The 21,425-nt window shown below is 35.0% G+C and overlaps 3 protein-coding genes and 1 long non-coding RNA gene across 4 annotated transcripts; 1 reads left to right on the forward strand and 3 right to left on the reverse strand.

The window, feature by feature from the left end:
- Positions 1-1,279: 1,279 nt before the first annotated feature.
- Positions 1,280-9,033, reverse strand: LOC125645521 (uncharacterized). The gene is made up of 4 exons (XM_048871072.2): positions 5,016-9,033; positions 3,660-3,786; positions 2,255-2,407; positions 1,280-1,970 (listed from the first exon to the last, which is right to left on the reverse strand). Exons 1-4 carry the CDS (start codon positions 5,160-5,162, stop codon positions 1,720-1,722), a joined length of 678 nt encoding a protein of 225 aa, XP_048727029.1. The 5' UTR covers positions 5,163-9,033; the 3' UTR covers positions 1,280-1,719.
- On the reverse strand, positions 7,324-12,282 carry LOC125645523 (uncharacterized). Its single transcript, XM_048871074.2, has 3 exons — positions 11,747-12,282; positions 9,822-9,974; positions 7,324-9,272 (listed from the first exon to the last, which is right to left on the reverse strand). Exons 1-3 carry the CDS (start codon positions 12,006-12,008, stop codon positions 9,052-9,054), a joined length of 636 nt encoding a protein of 211 aa, XP_048727031.1. The 5' UTR covers positions 12,009-12,282; the 3' UTR covers positions 7,324-9,051.
- Positions 12,283-15,267: 2,985 nt separating this feature from the next.
- On the reverse strand, positions 15,268-19,879 carry LOC125645522 (uncharacterized). The gene is made up of 4 exons (XM_048871073.2): positions 19,643-19,879; positions 17,827-17,953; positions 17,369-17,521; positions 15,268-16,962 (listed from the first exon to the last, which is right to left on the reverse strand). The coding sequence occupies exons 1-4, from the start codon at positions 19,778-19,780 to the stop codon at positions 16,706-16,708; spliced, it is 675 nt and encodes a 224-aa protein (XP_048727030.1). The 5' UTR covers positions 19,781-19,879; the 3' UTR covers positions 15,268-16,705.
- On the forward strand, positions 18,312-19,665 carry LOC130047108 (uncharacterized). The gene is made up of 3 exons (XR_008796156.1): positions 18,312-18,461; positions 18,572-18,618; positions 18,927-19,665. It is a non-coding gene; the product is annotated as an uncharacterized LOC130047108 (long non-coding RNA).
- Positions 19,880-21,425: the final 1,546 nt, after the last annotated feature.

The raw sequence follows: 21,425 nt of genomic DNA on the forward strand, positions 1-21,425 counted from the left end.
AGCAAGGCTAGGACCGCACATGCAACAACCGATAGGTAACTTTAAAAGCAGGGTCTTTATAAAAAAATAAATAAATATCAATTTGCTTGTTTATGTGTGCGCGTATATCTGTGACTGTTTTGTTCACTTTTTATTTTTAGATATTTGTTTGTGCTCATTCAAGTCATAGATTTTAAACCAAAACAAGACCGGCAAAAAAAAAAAAAAAAATCAAAAAAAAATCCCAAAACAACCCCCAAACCAGACCCAAAAAAAACCCATTAGATGCTCATACCTGACATAGAGTAATCATTATCTGAGGACTGAGGGTATATGCTATGACCCTGGTCAAGGTAAATTGTTCAAGGTTACTGGGAGAAAAAGATTACACAGTTGTAATAAAGAATGATTAGAAGTTCTCACTTGACAGAAGGTTGTTTAAGACATGCAACTGACAACATCTTGACCCAGTCACTCCCTCTAGTTCAAAGTTCACAGGCAAACTCTTTATTTGTAACAAACAGTAATTTCTCATTCTTAAAATTTTGTATATGACCTATGAAGGTACATTATACATGTATGTTGACCCTGATCTCAAGGTCATTTGTTTACGTTCAGGGTCTTTTTTTTTCTTGGTTTCACAATATGAACACAACTGCAAAGATGAAAAAAGTATCAGATTTAATTCTACAGTTAGGAGGAATAAAACACCAGAGAAATTTTATATGGATGAAAAGTGGAGGATGTGTTTAATATATTTTGAAATTGAAAACTTTCAAATTTTCTTTAGTCAAAATATATTACTTTTAGTAGAAATTTATCTAAAACAAAATGTAAAACCCAATCCCCTGGTGGACATGAACCTGTGAGCCACAGACAGCAGCTGATACTTTGGCGAGCCACAGACAGCAGCCGATACGTTGACCTAACTTGACCAAGATACCCAACAAGGCAATCAAATTTAAAAGGAATATACAAATATTGCTGATATTTATATCTTCATTCATGTTTTAAAAGGAAGTCAGCCATTATGACAATGTAATATACCTCCTTAAATTATTACAGATATCCAGAACTAATGACAAGAGTTTCTGTGACCCAGAACTAATGACAAGAGTTTCTGTGACCTTGCACAATTTGTGGTCATGTCATGCCCTCTGGCCATAGGAAACCTTTACGACTATCTACAGTTTCTTTACAATGCTTCAGACAGGAAGTTGCATGTACAGACAAATGTGATTAGGATTTCTAATACCACAGGGCCACACAAAATTATTATAACAATAGTTCAACACATGAATACTTGTTAAATACTTTATTTTCATACGTACAAAATATTATGAGCAGTATGACATTCAATATATACATTAAATTACATATTATGTTACAGAGGTGATGAAACTGATAGGTATGAAAACATGATATTTGAAGTTAAATTGCATAATGCTAGATCTTCAGATCTGGAACATACAATAGATAAATGAAGCTGCTCCTCTAAAAAAAATCCAATTACATGATAATGCAATGAGTTCATATTTACAAAATCATGAAGATGCATATAAAATAATGACAATAGGAATTTTCATCCACCATACAATGAATGGCCTTGAAGAAAGGTGAAAACATTCTATTCTTCCAGATAATTGACGACACTGTATATTTGGTTCATAGTAAATGTTTAAAAGAAAAATTCCATATACACTGTTGGATGGATATTGTCTGCAATGGAACTCCCCCCCACTAGTATATTGGTGGAGCGGGTTTTATGATCTGCCCTCCATATCTGGGTTTCTCCTGACTTTTCTTCTGGTCAAACCGAGTCTGTGTGGCTGAAAACGTGGCACAGAATCCCGCAAAGAGAAGCAGGAAGCCGGACATGACCATCAGGCCAAAGGAGAAGGAGAGGTAATTCTTGTCTGGATTCTGGATCCACTGACGGTTTACGACAGACATGGTGCCAAACAGCAATATGCTGATACCGGTCACCACCCCTAGAAAATGGAAGATGCCATCAAAATAAAATACATGTATTATCTGTTTTCTAGTTATGTTCATTGTACACAAGAATCTCCCAATAATTTCCATGTTTTGATGGTAATTGTGTAATTACTACATGGTCTATAACTACTTCTCATGAAATGAGGACCCAAGCATTGAAATTGTGCGCAAATATTTTTCAAACATTCAGAAATGATCTTTAAAAATTTGGCAATAAGATGTAATTCTGATATTAATTTTTTAAACTTTGTATTGCCAAAAGTTAAGATCATCTTACCACACACAATCGATCCTACTCCGATGGACATGAGTGCCCCAAAGCTGTGTTTGCCTGGACATATGTTGAGGATGATCATGACAGTGAGAGCAAGGATGACCAGCTCTGCCAACAGGGTTAGGGTCATCATCACCTGGATGGACAGGAACCAGGCTACAAAGAGATCATAAGATGTATCATAAATGAAAGTCACTCTGTCCTGATATAAAACACATTACAAGGTGTAATAAAGGGAAGTTACTCTGTCCTGATTAAATAAACACATTACAAAGAAATCAGAAGATGTGTAATAAAGGGAAATTACTCTGTACCAATATATGAACATGTAATAAAGGGAAATTAAGATTAAGAAGCACATTACAAAATCATAAGGTCTGTAATAAAGGGAGGTTACTCTGTCCTGATTCAGAACCACACTACAAAGAAATCCTAAGGGTTGTAATGAGGGGAAATTACTCTGTACCAATATATGAACACGTAATAAAGGGAAATTACTCTGTCCTGATTAAGAACCACATTACAAAATCATATAAAGGTTTGTAATAAAGGGAGGTTACTCTGTACTGATACAGGAACCACTAGAAGATTGTTAAAGAAGGTACTATAGTATATTGTCCTTAAATAGGAACCAGAAAGTAGAAAGAGATTAACAGGTACAACACTAAAACACTCAAAATATCACAGACACTTATAAAACAAGAAGTTTATAAAATAAAGATCACAAATAAGGGTTTATTACAATAATATGCCCAGATCACAAATAAGGGTTTATTGCAATAATATGCCCAGATCACAAATAAGGGTTTATTACAATAATATGCCCAGATCACAAATAAGGGTTTATTACAATAATATGCCCAGATCACAAATAAGGGTTTATTACAATAATATGCCCAGATCAAAAATAAGGGTTTATTACAATAATATGCCCAGATCACAAATAAGGGTTTATTACAATAATATGCCCAGATCACAAATAAGGGTTTATTACAATAATATGCCCAGATCACAAATAAGGGTTTATTACAATAATATAATGCCCAGATCACAAATAAAGGTTTAATACAATAATATGCCCAGATCACAAACAAGGGTTTATTACAATAATATGCCCAGATCACAAATAAGGGTTACATTGCAGAGTAATAATATACCATAATTAAAATCGTAAAGTGTTATTAACTGTTAAAACTAGCCCACTGATAGGTGACTGTTGTCACGTGAAGCACATCAAAGAGGAAACACTCATACGTCTGCAAGAATCTAGTAAAGTGCTTTATACTGTATAATTTATATATACAATCACTGTATCATACAGAGGTGTGAACTGACAGTGTTGTAGAGAGTAAAAGTTCCGTACAAAACTACAGGGAAAAATCCGGAGCAGTGCCTCCTTGGTACTTACATGGATTAATCCAGTGGAAGATCGGTCGGTATTCATAGGAATAAATCCACCAGCATCCATCATAGATCTTTCCATTGTAGTCATTAAAATATGTCCAATGGTTGAAGCATGCTTCCCAAAGTCCCAACTGAAAATGTTATTAGAATTACTTATCTCTGATCAATAAAGAATAATCAATCGTAATCGGATCTTAGATGATTATATATACAATGTACAATATGAAGAGGTAGATATGAAAAATAGTGTAATATTATTGACTTTGTTGAAGTTGATACAGGTCTTTTATCAGAAATTGATAATTCCTTTATTAACCAAAACAAAGTTCAGCAATTATCATATAATATGGAAATATATACATGTGCATTCCTTAATTTCTGATATGATTATCCCTAAAACCCCACAGAAATCTTGAAACTTTCTTCTGTGTGCATGACATCACAACATCAAATAATTATCAAGGTCACCATAAATGATGAAGTTGATGTCGCATTGCACGTTAACCAATCACCAGCCAGAAAACAACCATGCCAGTATGCGAGGTTGATATATGATAATCCAAATGTAAGTCACAAAAAATTGGACTGTTTACAATAACCCTAGGATTTCTTTGGTTGTACAGTGTCGAATGCCATGGTTACTGAGTCCGATATTACATACGCTAGTGTAAACGGAGACAAAAGGCGTGGCTTGCCACGATGCTGGTTATATTGTCAGCAAAACTGTAACTGTATAAGGTTTATCCAATCACACGAAACTTTGTATTTGAACAGGTCAAGAATGCATTTCACACCCAATGAAGGACTCACGACAAGTACAGTTACTGTAAGGATTCAGTGTATATATAAAGTTCAAAAAGCTAATACTACAATAACTTTGATTAATTGAAAGGCACAAGGCTCAAAGACTTTAAAAATTAAAATCTAAAAAAGTTACAAGATTGACACCAATTATTGTTATAATGAGCATCGATTTTTGGCAAATAAAAGAACAAGTATTAAAGTGGACCACTGAAAACAAATGTTAACTACAATCCATATATGTGTGTGTGAAAGAGAGAGGAGAGGAGAGAGAAGGGAGGGAGATAGAGAGAGGAGAGAGATAGAGAGAGAGAGAGGGGGGGAGACAGATAGAGAGAGGAAGGAGAGAGAGAGAGGAGGGAGATAGAGAGAAGGGAGGGGGAGAGGAGAGAGAAGAGGGAGATAGAGAGAAGAGTGAGAGAGAGACTTAAAATGCCTTTCATTCAGCATTACACTCCATGCTTAGTAACAGACCCAAACATGAATTCAAATTAGAATAACTTGAATCTAAAATTTCATTTCCTGTTTACCTGTAAATATACCTGGATTTCGATCTTACCTTTACAAAACCGTTTTTCAATTTGTAGCGGTCATCGGCTTCCAGCCAGTTTGGCGTCGAAAAAGCGATGAGAAAGAAAAGGAATCCTATCGATGTAAACACCAACGAAGATATCAGCAGGTACCTCGACCTGTTCCAGGTAGCCATTTTGATTTTCGCCACACCGGAAGTTGACAGGTGAAAATCTTACATTTGGAAGAGTCCACATTGAGTCAGGGATGTGTCATGTTCGTAAAAATAAATTTCTTTGTTACATCCATAAAGAAAACCAGGAATGTACAATATGTACTTGAATGTATATAAGAGGAAACTAGAGATATCTATATAACACAGAATATAATTTTTTTAAAACAAAAATTATAGTACATGTGATTGAATTTCAACTATATATGTGCTTTGTGTATTCAAAATCGAATTTTAATTGGAATTTTTGCAAACACTAGTTAATGACTAATAGTCCTTGTAACAAATATGTTATGGGATACGCCATCATTTACAGATTTCAGAACCACCTTGTCGTACAATATGTACCTGTATTTGACTGACTTGTCAGATAAGACAGTCGCCTTTAAAATATAAAGGTTTTATGAGAAAAATGGATCGCAGTTTGGTACCAAAAAATAAATTTCTGAAGATATATTTGACAAATTTAAATTTGTAAAGAAATTAAAATTTTCAGTTTCCCATAGAATTCTCAAGGATTTTTGTTTCCCTTAAAAAATCCAAGAAAAGTCCCATACGAAATTCACACTCAGGAATTTTTACAAAATCTGTGAGGTGGAAGTCACTTAAGACAAAGGTGGTTTCGAAGTCAGCAAATGGTGCTCCATCAGATGGCGAGAGTAAATTAATACGCAAAATACGCAGGGAAGGGGGTGGGTCTGCTCAAGTGTGGAAAGAAGTATGAGCCGAACAGAAGATTATTTTGACACCAGGTTTTTGTAGTTCAATATTGGAATTCTTATAAAGATTGAAGATACCACTGCACCAGTGTTACAACATAAACGTCGATTAACAAAACAGAAAAGTGAAATATTCTGATTAAGAAAATTATCCTGGATTTGCTGAATATGGAATGGGTTGAGGGGGGCCTCCTAATTCTATGAATATTTAACAATGCACTTAGTTTATTCAATGTTTTATTCAGCAAGTAATGAAAGGGGCTGGTCATGAATAGCAGGTTAACACGAAGGTCATGACAAGCATGCTCTCTCTCTCTGACTGTCTGTCTCTCTGTGTTTTTGTAAATGTATGTACATATATTTCGCTGCCTGAATTTCTGATAACATATTACGATGAAAGGTACGTGTATATATGAAATGCAAAGTTTAAGTTCAACACTATGCATACTTCAACCAAAGAGCAAACTGAATTCCAACAACTGCATGCCATGACCAAAAAATGACTCAATTTCTACAGTGTGAAAACGCTATTTGTACTCAAATTATATTTTACGATTTTCTAATATCACGGGGGTCAATGTGATGTCCGTAACTGCTGACATCCCAAGATGGATGACGCCAACTCAGCTGAAAATTATCATCGTTCATTTAATTTTGTGATAATAAATGATTATTTTTTCGTGTTTTTTGGTGTATTGATTAGATATAGAAATAAAATATACAATAGCTTTTTCATACTTTAATCCCTTAATGAGGATATCCATCGTACAAACACGAGGTGATGAGGATAGCTGTAAAAATGATGTTCTTAACTGATAAGAAAACCTCAGGATGTCCGTAACTGTCGACTTTTATATACATTGTATACGAGTATTTCATATTTGTGTTGTTTACTGTTGTCAGTTTGAATTATATTGTGTAACTCAATGATTAGGCGGGTTATGCAATGCTAGCTACTTTCATCACCCGATGAAATAACAAAGCAAGCATTTCATTGTTTAAATGTATTTATAAAAAATAAAAAATCATATTTACATTTTACTTTCATTTCTGTCGGAGAATTCTCAGTCGTTGAAATTGTAGACTTGTTATATTTATCCAGATTTACACGTGCATTGTTCACATTCATGAGGAAATGGCTATCATTTCAATTGTTAAAGACACCAAAGGCAAAACAATAATAGAAATGAAGTTTAACACTAAACTGACCCGTTGTTTCAGTCTGGAAAACATGCACAGGTTCACTGAATCTACCAAGATAGTGTGTAAACGATGACCAAGTATTGAAAGAAAAACCCCAACCAATTTAGCTAAATGCTTTCCTGAAGAAATATTTCAGGTTTTAGTGTCGCCGGCACAGCACTGTTGCCTAATTATGATCATGTTATTTTCATGAATAATTGATATTACATTGTAGCTCGTCTCTAGAAGACTATTTATTGCGTCACAGTTTATACTATACAAAAAAAAAAAAAATAAAAAAATAAAATAAAATACAAAAACACTTCAAACATAATAATAACACAGAAAACAAAACTCGTATCAAAGTACATAACAATTAACTCCGTCATAATGACTATGTATCAAAGTACACAACAATTAACTCTGTCATAATGACTCTGTATCAAAGTACACAACAATTAACTCTGTCATAATGACTCTGTATCAAAGTACACAACAATTAACTCTGTCATAATGACTCTGTATCAATCAAAATGACTGGAATGGAGTTTTATGATAAAAAAAACACAAGAACAACCCATCAAAAGTTCAAAAACTTTTAAAATACGGAAGATTTCACTGTCGATTTCAGGATAAGAAAAACCACTCTAGACAAAATACCTGCCCGTTAATAGTTAATTCTACACATACATATACTAAGTAACTCGCTGCTACATGATTTTTAACCAACTTCTGTAAAGTTATCATCTCTAATGGCCACTAATGTAAACATTGTCTTATTCAATATAAACAGGTGCACGCAGTGCATTGAACAATGAAGATTATTTACAACAGCATGTTTAATTGCAATATGATTTGGAGGCCACTACAGTGCCTCTTGTGGGATGTTGGGACTTTAGTTCCTATTTAAGAGGACTACGTGTACATATCGTGTCCCTAAGTGTATATGATAAAATACTGTATAGCTCATCATGTAAGATACCACATAATTATCAAATTGCAGATTCGTCTTCACATTATCTAATTTTTATGAGACTGACAATGATACAGCGATTCTGATTGGTTGAGAATTTCTATTACTACCTACATCCACTGAAAATTGCATCACAACAACCCGTTGTTTTGAAATTTGTACCTTAACACCACGATTAGAGTTCTTAAAAATATAGTATCTATAAATCAATACAAGGGGAATTAAATGATAAGAAATTACTCTACTAACATTTTTCGGCTGACCGGGATACCATTCAAAAACTACATGTTGGACGGAAAATTCCTGCATCAACGTGCCGCGCCTGTTGATGCATTTTGTTTATTGATGCCTTTTGAAATCATCGTAAGATTATTCATATGATACTACCAATGCTACTTAGCTACACATACAAAAGCGAGTACTCCATTTCCTGTAGTAAAAGACTGTAACACTTTGCTTTTTAGCAATAAGAGCAGAAACATTAGTAATCCGGTGATTTTCGGTTCGTATAGTTAATAAGAAAAAAATGCATTTTATAATGGCACAATCTTAGAAGCTGTTGGAACCTTTCATATGACCTTTAGCACCAAGCGTATCTTCCTTAAGCAAAAAAGAAATTTGCTATTAAAAATTGTTTATCATTTGAATAGTTTCAACCATTAAATTATTGTTCTTATGGAAATCAATTTTCATTTGTGTGTGTGTGTGTGTGTGTGTGTGTGTGTGTGTGTGTGTATGTGAAATTCTCTTTGCTAAAGTATACAAAACAAATTTTCTCTGTAACCAGCTATTTACAAAACAGTGCATTCACAACACTAGTTCAGCACGTGACTCCATCCAACTACAAGATCCATCGATGGCCGGAATGGACACCGAGGTAGTTATTCAGTGCCGTGGATTTTGTTTTACCCTTTGGCAATGAGACAGCACCATGATGTTGCATTTGATGAATAATATCCAACAGTCAATTATAGACCGTTCAGGACCGATACGGAATTGCCCTTGGTCGATCATTAGCGTCTCTTCGAAACCTCCTAGCAGCCATGATTGTTGTCAAACCGGAAATGACGAAACATACGATGGCGGGAATGAGGATGTAGAAGGACCACCCTTGATTGTGTTTTTCCTCGTTTTCAACCCATCGAAGATCATTCAGAGCTTTGGTGTGGAATACAATCAAGCTCACGAAACACAGAAAAGCTGAAAGTTAAACAATTATTTTATTTGAATAATTGGTACAATTTTTTCTACTGAATGGACAAGTGTGTTTCAGATACACATTATGGTGCACTGTTCTTCTGATCAGATAAATAAAACATCTCAAACTTTATCTGACAATATTATTAGGAGTATAACTGCAATGTGTTGTAATGCGAATGTCATTTTGAAGCTGAATATCAAGGAGAATCTTACTGAAATAAGTTTGGCGAGGAGCATGTTTTTTTTAAAGCTGTACATATATCTTAATTTGGTTATACTGAGTAGCAATGTGTTGTAATGCGAATGTCATTTTGAAGCTGAATATCAAGGAGAATCTTACTGAAATAAGTTTGGCGAGGAGCATGTTTTTTTTAACGCTGTACATATATCTTAATTTGGTTATACTGAGTAGCCTTTTTTTTTTTTATCTTTTCTTTTATCAATCAATCAATGTATTATTTTCTTGCAATACAAAGTAAAGCATTGTAAAGGATATTGATACATATATTACAAAATAAAAGCAAACATGCAAATTATGACACAATCTACCTGAGATAAAGTTTATCCCCGCGGTGATCAACAACGTGATGAAAATAAACTTCTGACGTAACATGTGGAACATGACGATGACGTAGCCAATGATGACGAAAATCTGCAGAATCAGGGAAACACACATGATGCCTTGTACTCCCCGCAACCACGCTAAAAATAGTAACAGGGAATTGTATTTATCAATTATGATACTAACAAATACATGGATTGAAGACTGAAACAGACCAGTAGGTAATAAATTGACTGTTTAAACATACAAATAATATGACTTACGGTGTGACCGTGTTTAGTTTAAACTTTATTTCATTTGAATGTGTCAACAATGAACATATATACTCAATAAATAATATGCACACAGGATGCGGAAACAAGTTGTAGCAACTTATATTAATCCGTTTCCTTGAATTAAATTTGAATGGTAAATGTACATTTGCCCTTGTTGCATGACAAAGATGAAAATGAAAAAGTAAAGAAAAATGAAAGAAAAAACTTTAACAAGTAAATAAATAAACATTTGAAGAGATGTAATAACACAAGTTAATAAACATATTCACAATATAAATATACAGATGCATAAACATACATGTTTATAACGATCAGAAAGAAATGAATATACAATAACTTCCAAACAAGAAATGACACCTCCATGTAAAAGGATATTTACAGTTACTGGTCTTATTGGATCAATACATTTTTTTCTTACATCTTTGAAGAGAGGACATTCAAGTAAAAAGTGTGTTGTTTCGATTTTTTTTCACAGTCATAATTGATCTATTATGTGTTTCTTGAATATATGGGATTTGAGAGTACTGCAGTTGAGTCTAAGTCGTGTGTGTAGTGTCTTGTGTTAAGCACGCATTTTAAATTTGAAATTGAAGGCTTCTCTTGTACGCTTGATGGAAGACCGTTCCAAAGCGGTGTAGTGGACGGAAGAAAATATTGTGCAAAGTGGTTTGTGTTGAACTTTGGTTGAATAATACAGTGCGATCGTCTAGTGGGGTATTGGTTGATGGCGAACAATATTGGCATTAGTATCTAGATCCATAACAGGACAAAAAATATCCCGAAATACTGAGTATTAGCACCTAACGTGCTCAATCAAAGTATTCTGACTTTAGACATTTTTGATACGCCTATTCATTGAACGCGGGAAACTCTGTGCAACTGATGTAAATAGTGCATTGTGACGTCATATTCAGCGTGGGTGTTTAGCAAATACACAAACATAGGAGCCATGGCACAATCGCGTTAATCGAGGAGTGATTACATATGATTTAGAAAAAAAGATTTACATGCTTTTATGTGTTTTAAGTAACATCTCAGAACGACGTGAACTTGGGTACACGAGATTCAAAATGAAGAAATACATGTCCACACGCTAGTATTCGAATCGGCACCATTGGGACCAACATTTTCAAGTTCCATAGGTAAGGTTTAATTTTTCATTAGTTTTCTATAATTTCCTTTTAAACATGTATATACGTGTTACCTATAGGGAGACACGTATTACAAAATAAAATTATTACAATTAAAATTATTATTAAATGTGGAACATGACGATGACGTAGCCAATGATGACGAAAATCTGCAGAATGAGGGAAACACACATGATGCCTTGTACTCCCCGCAACCACGCTTCGGGCCGTCAGAGGGCTTCGCCCTCTATTAAATACATTGCAATTCAAAAAGTCCAGATCTCCCTCTTTCTCTATCTGTCTATCTATCTAACATTGACTGAATTTACTTATTATTCAAAATTATTATGCAAAACACCTACACCAAAAGCTGTATATACACACGCCAAACCAAACGGGAAATAACACATATACAATAACTGCTCCCCTGATTGATGGTATCGGTATTGCGCTGTACTGTACTATAGAAAGGGTTATGTGTCGTTACACCAGTCCCTTGGTACTTACACGGCCAAATCCACTCTCTGATTGCGTCGAAATCGGACGACAGCATCCACCTGCAGCCATCATAAACATTTTGTGTAGGGTCTTTGTAGTACCGCCAACTCCGGAAGCAGGCTTCCCACAAGCCGAGACTCAGAAACCCTTGGTTGTCATTCGCGTTGGGCTGTAACCAGTTTCCGGTCCCAAAACTCAGGAGGAAGAAGATCATACCAGCAGAACATACCAGAAGAGAAACCAAAACAATTTTAGTGGCCTTGTTAGCCATGATGTCGCTAAATTATCAGAAAGGTTAATACAGGTAGGGCGAGTCCATTTTCACCTGATCAAGGGATGTCATGAATTTAGTCAGTTGTACGTCAATTTGATACATGTAAGCACACACCAATGACGTTGATAAAACGATTTTTAATTAATTTGGGAGAAAGATGGCTAATTAAAAAGGACCTGTTGTAAAGTCCCTATAGTCGACAAATTCCATGTTCACAGATTGACAATTTCAAATAGAAATCTACAGAAGCTCTCGGTGCCAGGGTAAAGAATTGGTATCGGAGGTTCGCTCGGAGTTTTGTACTATTGACAATTTTTAGAAGTATACACTGTATTTTGATTTCTGCATTGAAGAGGAATTATGGATGTAAAAGAAAACCTGGAGTTAAGGTGCCTGTTATTGAATTACAGTGTGTTAACTAACCGTTCTGTATTTAAAATTCACTAAGTTTATGCATTCGATTTGTCTGTTGGTGTCAACACGAAATATACAACACAAATCAACTAAATACATAGCCATGTCATCTGACAATATAGATATTAAAAGGTTTAATGCTTTATGCATTTTTAATATTGAAAATAATTACCTTTTCGCACTAAATATACGTAAAAAATTGTCATGGAATGACATTACGGGTATTCTGAAAGTTAGGTACAGTAGAGTTTAAAATTAAAACTTCGAGGTCCTTGTTTGGAAAATGCTCTATATCTTGCATTAGAATTTACACATGTTTGTGTATTTCTGTTATCAAAAACAATGGGGAGGGTGGGGGTGGGGGTCCGTACCGTTAAAAATTCCAAACCATTACAAACATATTTCACATTAGCGCTATACAGGGACTTGTAGATTGATTCACGGGCTTAGCCTTGTGGATTGATTTACGTCCTGTCCATTGATTGATTGTATATTGTTTAACGTCCCTCTCGAGAATATTTCACTCATATGGAGACGTCACTACTGCCGGTGAAGGGCTGCAAAATTTAGGCATATGCTCGGTTTTTACGGCCTTTGAGCAGGGAGGGATCTTTATCGTGCCACACCTGCTGTGACACGGGGCCTCGGTTTTTGCGGTCTCATCCGAAGGAGAAATTTTCACTCATATTGAGAAGTCACTAGCTTTAGGTGACGTACCACAAATTTAGTCCTATGCTTAGCACTCAAAGGCGTATCAGAAAGGGTTCTTTAACGTGCCAACGTCTGCCGCAACACGGGACCTCCGTTTTTAAGGTTATATCAGATAGATCCGCGATTGCCGAGCATTTGGCGAAGGAGCCGTCACTACCGATATTAACATCTTAGGTTTAACGCGGCCATGACACGAGTTGGGCGCTCGAACTCCTGATCTCCCGGTTAAAATTGATAACATTGTTGAACGTCCCTCTCGAGAATTTTTCACTCATATAAAGACGTCACGGTTGCAAAATTTAGGCCTATGTTAGGCGCTTATGACCTTCGAGCATGGAGATCGTGCCACACCTGTTGTGACGCGGGGCCTAGGTTACGGTAATAATAATAATAAGACCTTTATTTAACCAGGATTACATATTTAGCGATAACGCTAGTTTTCAATATGGTCCTGCATATAACATACATACAGACAGATATTAGTAAAATAAACACAGATTAAAAGAAGTAGAATACATATAAACTTAAGAAATAATTATGAATGTAAGATAAATAGAATACAAAATGAAGCTTAAAAAGTATGGTGATCATCTCCAAGATAATTTCTCTTAAAACACGCAACACTCGTTGAGTTTCTTATATTTTGACTCAAGGCATTTCACACTGTGCTCCCTGAAATGCTGAAAGATCTTCTATAATATTCTGTTTTTGCCCTGGGTATATACAATATATTTGAATAAGAATTTCTAGTTTGCCTCTGACTGACTTCTGATACATATTTAAAAACATTTAAATAATCTGGCATTAAACCATGTAAAACTTTATACACTAAAATGACTTTTCTATAGACAAAGTAATCTGATAGAGGCAACCAGTTAAGATCTGTAAACATGACATTAGATGGTGTTTCAAAATTTCTGATGTTAAGAATTACCCTTGCAGCTCGTTTTTGCAATATAAAAAGCTTATTCACATTTTCAGCATTTCTTGGATTGCTCCATATAGTACAACAATATGTAAAATGTGGAAAAATCATAGTATTAAAAATCTTCAGCAGCGCATCGTTTGACATAAAATATCTTATTCTTCTTAAAATGCCAATTCTCTTGGAAATCTTGTTCACAAGTGATTCTATATGACTTTTACAGGACAAAGTTTCATCAATAATAATACCAAGTAATTTTGACTCCTGAACACATTCTATGACATGGTTATTTATCACTAAATTTAATTTTCAATACTTTGATAATTTTTGTGCCGATCCAATAAGCATACATTGAGTTTTAGACAGATTTAAGCTTAATTTATTTTCCTTAATCCACATTATACTGCGCTGAAGATCTTCACACATCTTTGACTCAATATTTTCCATTGACTTGTCTGTTACATCTTGTGAAGTATCATCTGCATACATATTTACATGAGAATGTTTCAGTGCTTGTGGATAGTCATTAATATACAGGATAAAAAACAATGGGCCTAAAATAGAGCCTTGCGGAACTCCAATGGTTACATTTCTTTCATCCGATAAATTGCCTTTCCAAATAACTCTCTGTGTACGATTGTTAGATATGATTTAAACCATTCAAAAGTATCATTGCATATGCCAAATGACTTGAGTTTGTGTAATAAAACCTTGTGATTTATAGTGTCAAATGCTTTCCGTAAGTCTATAAAAATTACACCAGTAAGTTTACCTTCATCAATATTTTTAAGCCATCTATCTACTAGAGAAATAAGAGTACTTTCACATGAGTGTTTTGGCCTAAAACCAGACTGACAATCTGTAATTAGAGAATTTACTGACAAATACTCATAAAATGAATTAAAAACATGCCTTTCTAAAATTTTGCTAACACAGGGTAAAATGGATACAGGCCGATAATTATTAACTAGACATTCATCCCCTGATTTAAAAAGTGGTATCATTTAAAAGACTGCACCATTTAATCGCTTCTTACGACAAGCAAGGGTTACCGAGATCTATTCTAACCGGGCCCCCCAATTTAGGATCCTCCAGGTCACGAAGCGAAAGCTCTACCACTGACCGCGACCGATGGGACTTTAGAAACAAGTGCCCTTGGATTAAGTGAGGTAATCGGTAACACAATATGAAAATAATTCCAGTAACTATTGTTGGGCAAATCTTTTATTAAAAAAATTTAAAATATAGTACAATATTTGATATAAAAGAAATAACGATGACGACACTGTGACGATATAGATTATGCGCTTTATGAATAAAATGTATGTGTTCAGGTAAAAATATATCTTACTCAGAACTTAACTGCAAGGGTTTGTGGATGGACACAACAAATGATTCGATTAAAAATGAAATCGGTTCTTGCGATTTGTGTTAGTATTATACTTGTAAAGACACGTTCTGTGCGATTCTGGACAGCCCTGTCTAATTGACCTTTTCATGTAAAACGAATATTACCAGCAACGAATCATCATGTAATGCCAGTGCTGAAATTTAGAACAGGTTCACAATAGGTCAATCCGGTATAACTCAGCTATGAAACGATCCATTTCAAAAGTGGTTGAAGTTAAACCACTTTTGGTGTGAAGTGGGTTTAAGTTGGACCTGTTCTCTTAAAACAGCAGAATCAGAGACCCCGTCCCCATCAATTTGGTCAAAGATACACATTTTGCCTATTTGTATGCAGTTTCAGTTGTTTAATACTAAATACAAGACCTCTAGATTAGGTGGACTCTCCGGGGGGAAAGCCGATGTGGATCCTTCCCTCTCGGAAAATAATGGATCAGAAAATGAAAACTTAATGTAAATTTTGACTTAAATTATTCACATGGGACGAATTTTCTAATAGAGAATTACAGCTTTTTAAAGTTGCTTATTTTTTTCACAGTGAAGCAAGTAAAAAAAAAAAACAAAAAAAAAAAAAACACCCCAAAACAACAAGAGTTATCCATGTTAGTACTGAGCAGGATGATACAGAATACTTAATACAGACGGTGTGAACCGGTCCCTAATCACTTGAAAACAGCATATATTGTGCGAGCTTTTAAAAACTAAAATGCCCCTATTGCTGCCAAATTCTAATGTGAACATTATTAAAATCTAGTTTGTACAAGAGCAAGGGTCATTACACTGAGAGAAAAAAATCTGTCCTTGCAGAGGTTATGTCCTTTGATCCTAGAGGAAATCATAGACAACTCATGGTGTAAATATGTACATTCAAGTTAAACCTTTTTAACTTATTGCTGAAAAACATAAACATGTTTGTGTGGTAGTACGTGAATCTAGGAACAACGCCCTCTGATCACGTAACCCCAAAGGCAATCCAAGCCAAGCTTTTCATCACCTCTATGATGCAAATATGAAGCGCCCATCCCTTTTAGTTCCAAATTTTATCGTCAAAGTTGCAGATAGAAAGAGCCCCAAAACAACATACTCCTCCATTATTTGATCGGGGGGGGGGGGTATATTAAATGGGCGTGTCTATATCTAATGAACCTTATAAAAACTGTCCTCTGACACAGAAAATACATTTCAATAAAGAATAATTTCCAAAAAACCGGTAAAAAGTTGCGTTCGTTTTGTTGGTTTAATACGCAGTTGGTTGCGAGCGAAGCATGTGGCCATCAAAGTTGGGTCGCTCCCCGTACTTGTCCTCTAGCCTCGCCGTCATGGCTGCCACAAAACCACACATGGACCCAAACAAGGATAGAAAGGCAGAAACCGCCATCAGGGCGAACGACCACGATAAAAAGTTTTTGTCTGGAAAATATATCCACTTTGCTTCCAGTTCCGATTGGTCGGACTTGACTCCAAACAAAATTAGACAAACTGCGGAAATCATACCTGAAAAATAGTTTTATTGCTAATAAATAATTTGTGTAAAGTAATATATGATATATGTGATACTGGCTGCACGATTCCTTAGAAACTGATAAATGAACTGATTTCCGTGATTTCCGAATTATTAGGCTAAGTTCATACAAAAGATAGAATAGATTTGTTTGAAGAGCTATTTATGACCTCTCAGAAAACAGCTACCCATTTATAAAATGATGTCTGTGTATAGGGCAAGAGCATGCGTGGATATGATGCGCATGAATTATTATAATCTAAGAATAGTTTATTTCTGACTATAATGAAAAATAAATCATACAATAATGATAAAAATCAAAAGACATTGCTTTTGTGAACCACCCTTAACATACTTGCAGTAATCTGCAACATAGAATTTATAAGTATCAACACGTACCTCCCACAAGAATCATGACTGCTATAGACAGCAATGCCAGAAAGTTGGCGACCCCTGGACACACCCCCAGGAACACCAACACCCCAATAATTCCCGCCACCAGCTGAAGTATCAGCGAAATCGTCATCATAATCTGGATGGCTATCAGCCACGCTGAAACAAACAAGTGGGTTTCAAGTTTTAAACACACAAAATGCAAAGGCTACCACATCATGCTGATATAGTAATGTAAATGAGCAAGAGACACGAGAGAAGCATAAAATGTAATGATGTTTTACAATATACCATTTCTTTAAAATTTTGCAACTTGGATCTACATAAAAAGAACAGTACACTTTTTAGTCTGGCTTTCCCCAGACTCTCTCTCTCTCTCACACACACACACACACTCTCTCTCTCTCTCTCGATCGAGAGAGAGAGAGAATCGAGATTATACACTCCTTTCAAGCACTACTCACGTGGATTAAGCCAGTCTCGGATTGGTTCGTATTCGTAGGAGAACATCCACCAGCACCCGTTATACAGCTTCCCATTATAACTTGTCTTGTGGGAAAAGTCTTTAAAACAGGCTTCCCATAAGCCCAGCTGTAAAATAAAAAAAAATATGCCTGTCTGTATACATCAAATATATGATATACATGCAACGGATGAAGTGTGGGTAGATAATGAAACATACCGACGATGTACATGTTGGGCACATAATTTCCATGCTGTTGAAAACGCTAGTAAGTTTGAATTTTTCTTAACCCTTTCAGGTTAAAGCCCGTGATCACTGCTTTTAATCCCCCCTCCCCAGCGTCCACTGTTTTGTTGGAGAGTTTGGTTATGTTGTTATTTTAATAAAACCCTTGATAAATTATTATGTCTAGTATGGATTTCCATAGATTGTCATTAGTGACTAGTGTTGTTTATGGGTGATTGATTTTGGAGGTTTTGGTTGGTTGAAAGTTTAGGTCAGGTGATTTTCTTGAGAGTTTTTTCTAGTCTATTCAATTATCTTTGAATATAATACTTTTGTCAGTTAAGCTGAATGGTTGCATTTCCTATATACTGTGATATTTCTTTTTATGGGACTTTAATCATTGCAGTGCAGGTCAGTTTATTTTAATCACATCGATGTCAAAGTATAAATGATATGAGATTATATATTCTTTTGCATAGTATACTTTAAATATAATTAGGAATATTATTTCTTGTATATAGTTACCTGATGTGTTGATTGGTCGTGCTGGTCTGGTACCACATATTGGGTAAGGATATATGATTAGGAGTAACATACATGTGTGTATATTCTGCATGTATAGTATCATCTCATGATCTGTATGTATTTATGATATACAATGTATTCATTTTCTATTGAATTAATAGTAAAGATTGGCAATTTATATTTTATTCTAATCAAATCATGATACATATAGTAAAAGTAATTTAGTTTTACCATTTCTACAACACTAAGATAATTTCTGTGATATGAATATAGGTGACATTATCTGTCTTTGTTTCATGTTACTGTGTCTTATTTTATTGTGTATTGCATGTGAATATATGTTTGTTTCAGACTATAATTTACAGTGCCATCAATACAATATTGAAAACAACGATTGTGTTTTTCTTTATGGTTACTTGGAACCCGGTAACATAAGAGGAAGGGGGGTGCAACGGACTAGATCGGGATTCGAACGCGGGCCCCTGGAATATCTAGTCAGGTGCTATTTGGCCACCGGCGATCGAACCACACTGTATCTGACCACCACACCTGGATTACTGTGAATTACATGTGTGTAGGTCTTTGCCATATAAATATGGATAATGTATTGCATTTACATTTTATTGGGATATTTCTTTAGGAAATCAACATGCCCTATTGATGACAGCATCGTAATAAGTATGATGCTCATAATAAATAAACCCAATCGAATAAGTTATGGAATTCAAAACTACTTGAAATAGGTGGGAAAACCTCATAACTTTGCCCCCTCCCATTTCCTTATAATTCAGGAGTAGTGAGTACCTGTAGTCCTTGAATATGAAAGTACAAACACTAAATGAAAATAATGACAACCCCCCCAATACTGATATTACCATAATAGAATTACCCATCGTCGTCGTATTTGGTTTTACATTTCTTGAAGTAAAATATTACAGTACATGTATACCCACATGATTTTAGTCTTAAATATCTTATCAAGGCTTTATACATTTTTAATTCAGTAACATAAATTCTACAGATGGGTAGGTTTATACACCTGAGGTCGACATTGTGACAATACCTACACTTTCAAATCCGGAAGAGGTTCGGTAATTTTCGTCAGATTCCAACCAAAAATGTGTTGAGAATCCAATCACAAAAAATATTAGTCCAACCACATTTAGAATGAGAGAAAATAACAATAAACACTTCACTCGGTTCATTTTCACATTGAGGTAACTGTAACACTCTATTTACGGCATATTTTTAGTGGGAGATTCCATTCACTCAGGTGAGAGAGGGGTGTGTAAGATTGACAGGTAGGGCAACTTGTACGTTAGTATTTCGACTACGCATCGTTTTCTACCAAAAAAAAATAAAAAAAATTGAAAGATTTTAGTTCATGTTTTAGGGATATTACCATAGTTATTTCACTACACATTATTTACACAGATTTACAACGTTTTCTATATGTATTAAGGAAGTAAGCTCCTGAACTTTTGAACACAACTGCGCAGGATGTTACAACTAAGTATTTACTGGTTCAATAATGATTCCATCAGTGCAAACATATTGCACATATATCGCTGAACTGAAAAAATATATGTGTCAATTCAAATTTTGAGAGGGTTTTGCAGGGACTATATTTTGTGGCGAAAGGATCGATTTAAAAAGTTCTAAATCTGCGTGATATTACAGTTTCTGTTTCATCCAATATATCTTCTATACTTATACTCCTATACGTGTATTTCAGTTTTATAATTTATGATACAGGTAGCTGAGACTTGGAACTAGTTCAAATGTTGCAATTCATTAACTTGGTTGATATATTTTTCCAAACAGAACACCGATTCTTTAAAAAAGTTTAAATTAATTTACATGAAATTTTGTATAAAAATTTAGAATTTTCGCCCACAATTTAAAAATATGGTCTCTATCCCCCACTTTTTAAAAAAAGTTCTATTCTAAATGAATATTAAGTGCAAAAAGGTCATGTTTAGAACACTGTAGCTCAATAACAAGCGTTGCGACCCAGCTTTTCTTTTTAATTTCCATATTCTCCTTCAATATAAAAATCAAAAATACACTTCCCAAAAAATTGACATTACTTTAAATGTCAGGTGCGAACCTCTTTTTAAAGGTGAAATGAAAGTTCGATCCTCAATTCGTGGGGATACAGGTTAGAATAGGTCCCAGCACCACTTGCTTGTCGTAAAGGAGACTAAATGGGGCGGTCCTTCGGATGTGACCGCAAAAACCGAGGCCTCGTGTCACAGCAGGTGTGGCACGATAAAGACCCCTCTCTGTTCGAAGACCGTTTACAAGCGCCGAGCATAGGCCTAAATTTTGCAGCCCTTCACCAGCAATGGTGACATCTCTATATGAGTGAAAAATTCTCAAGACACCAACCAAGTTTTCCAGATGTAAAACATCTCCCAATTAATTCAAAACGTGTCACACAGCACTTGAACATTAATGATATGTCTACATTGTTATCTCCACAGGTCGCGGTATCTCAATGGCAGAACGTTCGCTTTTTTAATCAAAGTACTTAAAGTACTCATGGGAGTTGAACATTGTGGAAATTCAGTTAGAAAAGATAGTACTGGAAGAGTAGGGGGATAAATGATTGAATATTATCATGATTTTAGATACAAATCAACTGTTGTTGTTTTTCAAAGCGTTACAACAGCAAACATGGATAATGGAAGGCCCATGGGCCACAACGCTCCTCGAGTAACTGAAGTCGTGTTGTTGTTTTCTAGAATTTCACCCCTTTATATTCTCATGAAAAATGTGACCACATATTATGGCCCAAACATTCAAATCAATATGGTTATCAATGCCTTGCAGTTATGAAGAAGTTTT

This window comes from Ostrea edulis, chromosome 6, assembly GCF_947568905.1.
Source record: "Ostrea edulis chromosome 6, xbOstEdul1.1, whole genome shotgun sequence".
Taxonomy (NCBI): Eukaryota; Metazoa; Mollusca; class Bivalvia; order Ostreida; family Ostreidae; genus Ostrea; species Ostrea edulis.

Excerpts from the sequence above, each read along its gene's own strand:
- LOC125645523 (XM_048871074.2), bottom strand. The coding sequence starts at position 12,008 with ATGGCTAACAAGGCCACTAAAATTGTTTTGGTTTCTCTTCTGGTATGT. Across the intron at positions 9,975-11,746 it reads CAGAGAGTGGATTTGGCCGT|CGTGGTTGCGGGGAGTACAA; the intron begins GTAAGTACCAAG and ends TACTATTTTTAG. Across the intron at positions 9,273-9,821 it reads GGGGATAAACTTTATCTCAG|CTTTTCTGTGTTTCGTGAGC; the intron begins GTAGATTGTGTC and ends TTTAACTTTCAG.
- LOC125645521 (XM_048871072.2), bottom strand. The coding sequence starts at position 5,162 with ATGGCTACCTGGAACAGGTCGAGGTACCTGCTGATATCTTCGTTGGTG. Across the intron at positions 2,408-3,659 it reads CTTCCACTGGATTAATCCAT|CCTGGTTCCTGTCCATCCAG; the intron begins GTAAGTACCAAG and ends ATCTCTTTGTAG. Across the intron at positions 1,971-2,254 it reads AGTAGGATCGATTGTGTGTG|GGGTGGTGACCGGTATCAGC; the intron begins GTAAGATGATCT and ends TCCATTTTCTAG.
- LOC125645522 (XM_048871073.2), bottom strand. The coding sequence starts at position 19,780 with ATGAACCGAGTGAAGTGTTTATTGTTATTTTCTCTCATTCTAAATGTG. Across the intron at positions 17,954-19,642 it reads CCTCTTCCGGATTTGAAAGT|CTGGGCTTATGGGAAGCCTG; the intron begins GTAGGTATTGTC and ends TTTATTTTACAG. Across the intron at positions 16,963-17,368 it reads AGTCATGATTCTTGTGGGAG|GTATGATTTCCGCAGTTTGT; the intron begins GTACGTGTTGAT and ends ACTATTTTTCAG.